The 10,219-nt window shown below is 42.4% G+C and overlaps 1 protein-coding gene across 1 annotated transcript in view; it reads left to right on the top strand.

The window, feature by feature from the left end:
- The first annotated feature begins 1,075 nt into the window (after positions 1-1,075).
- LOC120909015 (placenta-specific protein 9-like) overlaps positions 1,076-10,219 on the top strand; it is a 54,179-nt gene continuing 45,035 nt past the window's right edge. Inside the window, exon 1 of the mRNA XM_040320589.1 lies at positions 1,076-1,346. Within this exon, the coding sequence (XP_040176523.1) occupies positions 1,265-1,346 (82 nt within the window). The 5' untranslated portion in view covers positions 1,076-1,264. The remainder of the gene's footprint in view (positions 1,347-10,219) is intronic.

The raw sequence follows: 10,219 nt of genomic DNA, 5'->3' as shown, positions 1-10,219 counted from the left end.
TTCAGCGGACATCCTCTTTAAATACCTCCAAGCCCCATAGTCTCTAGAAATGGATAGTGGGGGGCCTAGGCCGGGGGAAATGACTCCTACTCTGGATTTCTGACCTTTACTTTTTTTCTTTTTCCTCTTCTTCCCATCCTCCCCCCTCCTCTTCCTTATTTTATTTTAATTAATTATATTCAAATACATTTTTCTTCTTCCCCTCTCCTCCCCTTTTATTTCTCCTTTTATGTTTGATGGTGGGAGCAATGTAACCTGTTCCTAAATACCTAACCTCCTATGGTAATAAAGGCCTTGATCTTGTGCTATATTAAAGGCGCTACAACGTGATTCAACATTACCAAGAAGTTATCAGTACTCCGCTCAGGTTCGAGCGGGTAGTAGCCTTACTTCACTATAAGTAGTGTTATAATTGTTTTTACACTACAACCATATGGTTTGGACTTTTGGCCGCTTCTTAAGAGTGTATGGATCATTTTGTACTGATATACTATTTGTATCCTAACAAAATTTGTTAAATAAAAAAAAATAAAATAAAACCTTTTGAAAAGAAAAAAAAATGACAATTTTGTTTGGGTAGAGTGTTGCATGTCCGCGCAATTGTCATTGAAAATGCGACAGCTGAAAACTTAAGATTGGTCTGGGCCGGAAGGTGGTCAAAAACCAGGTCAAAAATGGAACCCCCCCCCCTGTATTTCTTTCATGGTATGTTTACTTTAGCCAATTAATTCCTACTGTAAAAATAAATGTGTGTTTTCATGTCAGATTACATATGTAAATAATAATGACCCAATGCTTTTAAGAATATCTGCTTTCAGTTAAACAAGTAGCATGTGGTTTTTCCAGCTGTTGCGGAGCACCAGGCATGACCGTATGAGCATAAATGCTGGAAGATCTGAAGCCCTGACTCCGCATGTCCTTTTCCTGTAATACCTGAGGCGTGGACAGGGTTAAGGCCATGGGTATTTTTTTCACACACTTTTCCTGTAAGGTTAAACACTGGCCTTTAAATTCCATGCACGCCCTATGTGTATAAATACAGAGAGAGGGGGGGCTTGGGAGTCTCTCTGGAATTCTGCCAGCTTGCTGGATAACTGGCTCTGCTGTTATGGAGAGAATGTAAAAAAAAAAAATCTCACCAGTTCTGAAGTAATTTCCTTCCCTCTAAACCCCAGTCAGATTGTACTTCTCTCACAGTACAGTGACACCGGCCATAGTATTACAGCACACTGGAGACTACAGCCTGCTGACTCCGATCTGCTCGATGGACTGTGTCCGTAGTGGCAACATGTACATCGCTCCTCTTGTATTGCTGTTGCTGATGGTGTTGAATGGAAGCGTGACAGGTAATTATAGTGTTTCCTGAAATAACTCTGTGTGACAGATCTGTGCATACAAACATAGGCTCATCCTGTCTTAGCAGGGCTTGCCTGTCAATGAGGTGAAAGCTTTTTTTCTAAGCGTAGCGCAGGTAGGCGATTTCGAGGCATTTTCTTTGTAAGTTTTGGCATGTGAAGTATCGTACAGGGGCTTCTTTGGGACAGGATTGCACGTTTTTGGCACATAAACTTTTATTACGGGAACACTTAAAAATTAGAAACAAAGAAAAGTGTGTTTAAAATAGTGTGTTTTTAAAAAACATGTGTTTTATATACGTGTATATAAATATACGTGTTTTGTATTTTTATTTTTTTTTGTCTGAGTATAGATCTATGTTTTGTATTTGTTGACTGACTCGCTACTTCTGCTGGTAGTTTATTCCAAGCATCAACTACCCTTTCAGTAAAATAATACTTTCTGTATGCTTTCCTGAGGGGAAAAAAACTTGCGCATGCTCATAAACAATTCGACGCATGCGCGGAAGCATAGAACGTCACTTTCTCTGCTCGTCATAGTCTTTTACATCACTGCGTTCTTGGCAGTCAAAAGTTTACCTGACTTTTGTGTGACTGTGTGTATGCAAGGCAGGCTTGACAGAAATCCCGTCGGGAAAACCATCAGGTGTTTTTCCTGACTGGAAAACCGGTCATGTGTACGATGCATAAGATTAGTTTTGAACTTTCCTCCAGTTAGTTTGAGGTCATGTACCTCGTGTTCTTCATTTTGGTTTCATATTAAAAAAAACTGCCCTCCTGAAACGTATTCGCCTCCTGGATATATTTAAAGGTTTCAATCATGTCTCCCCTTTCCCTTCCTTCCTCCAGACTGTATGTATTAAGTTCCTGAAGTCGCTCGCGATAGGTTTTATCCCCCAGAGATTTCACCATTGTTGTTGCCCGTCTCTGGACTTGCTCTATCTTATCAATATCTTTCTGTAAGTGTGGTCTCCAGAACTGGACACTAAAGGAGGTCTCACTAAAGATTTTTTTACGGGAATCAGGACCTCATTCGTCCTGCTGGTGACCCCTCTAGTGATGCGTCCTAGTATTCTATTCGCTTTTCCCACCGTCTGGCCACACTGCTCATAACATGCGTTTTTGCACTTTCTTCCTGCACTCCCTTTGAAGTCAGTGTAGCCAAAAACACTACATTCTACTTCAAAAGTAGCTCACGTACCTTTTTAAGCTTCAGGCATTGAGGTATAGGCACCTGAATGCTCAGATGTGAATAAGGAGAGTTGGCTAAAGATCCCCCACCTATAACACTTTTGATATCTAATACTGCTGAACTCATGGTAAATAGTATGTTTTACAGCAATTGGCCTTACTCATGGCATTCATCTAAAAGCTTCAAAACTTTAAGTGCCTGACCTGGAGCGAGTATGCAGATCAGATGTTTTTACTTTCTTCTGACTTCAATAACTTAATTTAATTCCTGGTCCGTTACTCAAAGAGAGACCAGAGACAGCCAGGCAGCTAGCATTTTCTTTTTTTTTTCTTTTTTCTTTTGTGTGTAATGAGATTGGTAGAATTGCAACTGCCATAGACAGATACTGTAAGACAATTGTCCCCAAAAGGATACTAAATGGTGCAATAAAGAGGAACTACATTTTGGAAACTGAGCCCAAAAAAGGCAAGCAGAGGGCAAAGGACTAGTCACCAGTATTACCCGTGCATTAACTTTAACAAGATGCAGATCGTAAAAACAATAACATGCTGAAAAATGCAAGTGATTGATATTTTTTAACTGTACAATTTTCTAGGCATTGCTTGTTGTTACAGTAAAGCCTCGTACACACGCATGTTTTTTTCGGCAAGAACCAGTTAGAAAACTGGCAGAGCTTTCTTGCCGAGTAAACCGAGCGTGTGTACGAGGCTTTCAGGTTTCTCGTCAAGAAAACTGCCCAGAATCTCGACGAGAAAAATAGAGAACCTGCTCTCTATTTTCTCGTTGTGATTCTCGGCAGTGTTTTCCTGCTGAGAAACCCGAGCGTCTGTATACTTACCTGTCGCTGTGGAAACCCGCGCATGCTCCAAATGACTGACGCATGTGCGGTAGCTTCCTAGGCATAGGTAGGGTGTAGCAAGATGGCAGCGACGACATCGAATGTGACGAGCGCATGCTCGTCGTAGTCAATGACGTCACCGCGTTCGTGCCATTCAAAAGAACGGCGGTTCTTTTGAATGGAGTGTCTGTACACCATAGGCGTGTGCACAGGGTGTGCCAGGTGTGCCTGGGCACACCCTAATCACCTCATGTGCCACACATTCCCCCTATTTTCAAAGATTGTAAAAAAAAATGAAACAAATAAAATTGTAAAAAAGAATACAAAATAAAATAATAAAAATACAAACTACTGACACCATTCACTACCCTACTGACACCAATTTCTACCCTACTGACACCGTCCACTTTTCTAATGACACCGTCAGTATATATACACATACACACAAACATGTGTTTGAGCTTTGGGGTGCACAGCCTAATGCAATGGGCTGCGCACACCTATGCTGTACACTCAGCCGGCAAGAGATTCTTGCCAAGAATCTCGTCAGAAAAAAAGATTTTTTTTCCTGACGAGATTCTGGGCCGTGTGTACAGGGCTTAATATGTGCAAAGGGAATTTGCATATTTTACACAGATATCACAGGGATTCTACTGTTCATGACTCCATGAGATCGATTACATTGACAAAATCGTTAGTGACTTGTCTATCGTGTTAGAAAGTCACACTCTTTGACATTTGCCAGTTTATCATTTGTTTTGTTTTTATATTTAAAGTATAGCAATTTATTATAGAATTTAATTATTTGATTAGAACTTACAATATAAAATTCTTTTTTTTGGCCAAGCTATAGCTGTTACTTTTTAGCCTAGAAACATTACCAAACAAAACGTCATAGTCAAGTCTAATAAATCCTAAAGTGGAATGTATTAGACACCTTGCAACACTCGGTGTTATATATCATTTGTTTGTATAGCATTTGTTTTGTTGTGCATTTTCTGGTTTCAAGGCATTTTATTTTACGTTTTCTAACTTGACACTTTGATGTCTGCCTTGGTCTACCGGTATTCTTCCCTTTAACAACCTTCCCATTTGATTTGTACTAACGAAAACTATCATTAAAGGATCACTAAAGTAAAATGTATTTTTTTTTTTAAATAACAAACATGTTATACTTACTTCCACTGTGCAGCTCGTTTTGCACACCGTGGCCCCGATCCACGTCTTCTGGGGTCCCTCGGCGGCTGTTTCGGCTCCCCCCCGCAAGAGCTTTCAACCTTAATGCAAGCGAGGTCGCATGGTGGAAAGCTGTTGCGGGCACGCTCCCGTGATACAGCGGCGGCCATAGCCACCGATTGTATCACTCAGCCCCGCCCCCCCAAGCGCCGCGTCATGGCTGCGCTGCTTTCAATCCTTCCAGTGTAGCCAATCAACGGCCAGCCTGAAAACCGAGGAGGATGACTGGGACGAGCGCGGGACTTTCGAGGGGTTAGGTAAGTCAAATGGGGGTTCGGGGGGCGGTACTGTCCGATGTTTTTACATTAATGCATAGGATGCATTAAGGTGAAAAAACATTTACCTTTACAACCCCTTTAACATCTAAATAGAAAAAAACGAGGTTACAGGGGAGTAATTGGCGCCATTCCAATGAAATGAATGAAAACGACTGCTTGAAGAAAACATGCAAATTTCCACAATCATTGATGATATGGGGTTGCATGTCAGGTAAAGGTACGAGGGAGATGACACTCATTATATCTTCAATAAATGCACAAGTTTCTATTGGACACTTTTCTTATTCCATCAATTGAAAAGATGTTTGGTGATGATGACATAATTTTTCAGGATGTAATCGGATGCAGATGTTTGTTTTAGAACTGCAAAGTAAATGGTGATTCCATAATATTTTCCTCAGAATTGAGTGATTCCAATTTTTTTTTACCAGTAGCAACTGACTACAGTTTTCTTTTCTTTTTTTTTTTTTTAAGTTTAATTTTTTTTCTACACAATTAACCACTTAACAACCGCCCTATTGACGAAATACGTCTACAAGGCGGTTGCTTAACTCTGGGAGGGCGTCAATGTACGTCCTCCCAAAATCGCGCTCCCGCACGCCCTGTGGGGCGCGCACACGGGAATCTCCGTGACCGCCGGGTCCTCCGGACCCGGCTGATCACGGATCACGGTAAATCGCCGCTGATAGCGGCGGTTTACCACGTGATCGCTCCGTCCAATGACGGAGCGATCACTAGTAAACAAACCGGCGTCATGTGATGACGCCGGTTCCTCCCTCTCCTCTCTGTACAGAACGGTACAGTGTGAGAGAGGAGAGAGGAGAGGGGAGAGAACGGAAGCAGCAGCTGCTGCTGCGGGCTGGATCTGTGACACATGCAGTCACAGATCCAGCCATCCATCCCTCCCTGTGCAATACTCTGCAATGCCCCCATACTCTGCAATGCCCCCATACTCTGCAATGCCCCCATACTCTGCAATGCCCCCAAAATACTCTGCAATACCCCCATACTCTGCAATGCCCCGCAATGCCCCGCAATACTCTGCAATGCCCTGCAATGCCCCACAATACCCCGCAATACCCCACAATACTCCGCAATACTCCGCAATACCCCACAATACTCCGCAATACCCCACAATACTCCGCAATACTCCGCAAAACCCCACAATACTCCGCAATACCCCGCAATACTCCGCAATACCCCGCAATACCCCACAATACCCCGCAATACCCCACAATACCCCGCAATACTCCGCAATACTCCGCAATACCCCGCAATACTCCGCAATACCCCGCAATACCCCGCAATACTCCGCAATACCCCGCAATACCCCGAAATACTCCGCAATACCCTGCAATACCCCACAATACTCCGCAATACCCCACAATACTCCGCAATACCCCGCAATACTCCGCAATACCCCACAATACCCCGCAATACTCCGCAATACCCTGCAATACCCCACAATACTCCGCAATACCCTGCAATACCCCACAATACTCCACAATACCCCACAATACTCTGCAATACCCCACAATACTCCGCAATACCCTGCAACGTCGTCTATGGGGATTTTTAAGTAGCGAAGTTTGGCGCCATTCCACGAGCGTGTGCAATTTTGAAGGGTGACATGTTGGGTATCTATTTACTCGGAGTAACTTCATCTTTCACATTTATGCAAAAGAATGAAGAAAAAATACAAAATTTGCCAAATTTTACAAATTTTTCTCTTATAGCGCAAAAAATAAAAAACCCAACGGTGATTAAATACCACCAAAAGAAAGCTCTATTTGTGTGAAAAAAAGGACGAAAATTTCATTTGGGTACAATGTTGTATGACTGAGTAATTGTCATTCAAATTGTGAGAGCACCGAAAGCTGAAAATTGGTCTGGTTATTAAGTGGGTTTACGTGCCCAGTGGTCAAGTGGTTAAACAATTGAATGAAAATTTTCCAAGAATGGTGATTCCATACTTTTTGCAAGGGGTTGTATATGGGATAGGATGTGGAAGAAATTAGTAAGTGATAAAGGCACTGTAATGTTTGTGAGCAATGTCCTCCACTTACAGACTGTCAGCTCTAACAATCCTCAGTCATTCTAATGACCTCTCCTGCTGTCCACTGTGACCCAGATCTGCCACTTTCAGCATGCATTCGCCACATGCACAGAAATCTCTTTCTTGTAACTCACTGTAATTACAACAAGCATTTTATAATTATTGTCCTGTGTATAATAAATGGGAGCACCATCTGTGTGGTCTGCACTATGTACAGCTGACAGCTTGTGTTTCAAATTGGACCTCATTATAAGGACAATGGGCCTCTGTAGTTGCTGAACCTGGATCAAGCATGGAGAAAGTGAAGGAATGGGAATAACAGAACTCTGGATTTTTCTACTTTAAGTAATCAAACCTACAAAATTCAATCATAGTAATCTACAAAAGGGGAAACTCCACTTGGTCACACCCTCTCTCCCTCCAGTGCCAAATTTGGCACTGTTTGGGGGGAGCAGGTACCTGAGTTTGACATGTACCTGCTCCCACTTCTGGGTAAGATCATTGCTACGATCTCCAAGTATTTCCAGGCCCCCCTCTTCCTTCCCCTCCCTGGCTTCTTGGACACACACAGGTCCAAGACTACAGCAGGACCATTCAGAAAGTGCAGCGTGACTCACGCATACACAGTAGGAAACCTTAGTGAAGATGCCGGTGCCTGCAACCAAAGCTGACCGAAGGAATCGGCTTGGGGTGCCAACATTGCAGAATCCCTGGACAGGCAAGTGTCCTTATATTAAAAGTCAGCATCTACAGTATTTGTAGCTGCTGACTCTTAATTTTTTTTGCCTGGAGCTTCTTTTTAAGGTTTCCTTTAAACGCATTGTAAACCCTCCTACCTGAACCTTGTGTTTTTCACCTGCATAAGATGTGCATTGATCCTATACTTTCAGGGTATATTTTGCTGCCCTGTACGCACAGCCTATAGTAGTGTAAATCTTCAATTTCCGGAACGAGCAATTCATTTTGTGTTCAAATATGATGCTTATGGCATGACAGTGCACAGGTTAATGCATGACCTCTGTCTGAAGTCTGAAAACAAACCTTTTCTGTGAAGAAACTACATATCCCATAATCCCTGAGTCTCTTAATCTACTGCTCTGCAGATGAAAGCTACTTGGATTTGACAGCCACAAATAATTTGTGCAATCACAGACACACAGAGGGGCAGATCCACAAAGAAATTACGCCGGCGTATCTATTGATACGCCGGCGTAATTTAAAAATTCCCGCGTCATATCCGTGTTTTGAATCCTGCAATTTTTCGGCGGCCGCTAGGTGGCGTTCCCGTCGAAATCTGCGTTGAGTATGCAAATGAGCTATTTACGGCGATCCACGAACGTACGTCGGCACGTCGCTTTTTTTTCCGTCCGTTTGCGTTTGGCTTTTTCCGGCGTATAGTTAAAGCTGCTATACTGAGGCGTACTCAATGTTAAGTATGGCCGTCCTTCCCGCGTACAATTTTGAATTTTTTACGTCGTTTGCGTAAGTCGTTCGCGAATAGGAATTTGCGTAGAATGACATCACCGTCGTAAGCATTGGCGGGTTCCGGTTTAATTTCGAGCATGATCACTGGGATACCCCCAGGGACGGCGCATGCGCAGTTCCAAAAAAACGTTGTTTACGTTGGGTCACGACGTATTAACATAAAACACGCCCCCATTATATCCATTTGAATTCCGCGCCCTTATGCTGCAAGAGATACACTACACCGCCGTAACTTACGGCGCGAATTCGTTGAGGATTCAAACCAAACAAAAGTAAGTTACAGCGGCGTAGCGTATCTTAGATACGCTGCGCCCGGCGCAGATGTCTGTGGATCTGCCCCAGAGAGTTTAGTAATGCAGCATCAGCACTTCCACATTGAAACACAAAGCAGATCACAAATTGTGCCCTGGACTCTGTGAGGTTGTCTTGTTCCTTTAATGACTAGAAACAAGCTAACTGTAGCAAGCCATGGGTATAGGGGAATCAATCAGCCATGACACTATAAACTGCAGCCCCAACATGTGAGGCCATCATTACCAGGTAAGGAAAATAAACAGTACATGGTGGAATACCACTATCCGATACCTAGGTAAAAATATTACATTTTAAAGAGTACAATGCCTTTAAAGCCCCCTTTCGAGCTTGCTGCCCATAACACACTTATACATTTCCGCCCACCTCTAACTAATTGCTGCCGTCAAAAAAAGAAAATCCTAAATAATAAAAAATAAATGCCCAGTTGCGTACCTAAATCCCAAACGTGACACTCCAGTTCCAGGTCTCTTCTCTCTTCTTTTGTGTGAGTCCTCCTTTGGGTGTCCAGAACATGGACTCTTCTGTTGGCTGTCCAGCGGTGTAATACTTTTAAGGATTCAGAAGAGGAAAGGAGATATGAGTGAGGTTTTATGTTTTACCCAAAGACAGGCTTTCAGAAATAGTTAGGAATGCTATTTTTGTTTTTGGGATCTCAGATTTAGCTTTAGGCTGCATTCACACCTGAGTGTTTTCAGTTCGTAAAATGCTCACCTCATAAGTTCCAAAATGTCCATCAAGCAAAATCCCATTAATTAAAATGGCCCCTGTTCACATCTGAGCATTCTGTCGCCTGAGCTCAAAAAAGTACATGATCTTCTTTTTGGGCAGATTACAAGCAGTTTTCTGCTTTTTACATTGGTGACATTTTGACCTGTACAAAATCGCGGTAAGATCGCTTGACTTTCCACCAGAAAACTATACGCTCAGGTTAAAATGCAGCCTAAATCTTATAAGGCCTACCTGCTGAGTAGTACAGTATCTATAAACGTGTCCATGATAGTGTGATTGCATTTTTGGGATTTAGGTTATTGATTCATTTTATTGTGGGTTTATTAAGCCAAAAATTGGTGGAAAGTTGTTTACGTTAGAATCCTTACCAAAGATAAGGGGGATGTCTTGATGCCAAAGGAAGTACACATCCTCATTCGTCATTTGCAAAGGGTTCTTCACAGTAGGATCTGAGAAATTATGAATTTGTGTTCCACGTAAGCTGGATCTAGCCAATTATGTAGATTTCTTTAAAAATTGTGGATGGTTGATCCAGGGAATATCCCTTTGCCTTTGAGGATCAAGAATAATTTTTTCCTGTGAAAATAAACTGGACCATGCTTTATAAGGGTGTTTTGCCTATTTTTGGATTAGCTGGAGGTTTAGGATTTGGAGAATACAATGCGTTTTTATTTAATTTAATTTTGGCCTTTGATTGAACTCATGGAATCTTTTTTTCAAACGTACCATGTAACC

The sequence above is a fragment of the Rana temporaria genome, chromosome 8, assembly GCF_905171775.1.
Source record: "Rana temporaria chromosome 8, aRanTem1.1, whole genome shotgun sequence".
Classification (NCBI taxonomy): domain Eukaryota; kingdom Metazoa; phylum Chordata; class Amphibia; order Anura; family Ranidae; genus Rana; species Rana temporaria.
This window is presented reverse-complemented; position numbering and strand designations above follow the sequence as displayed.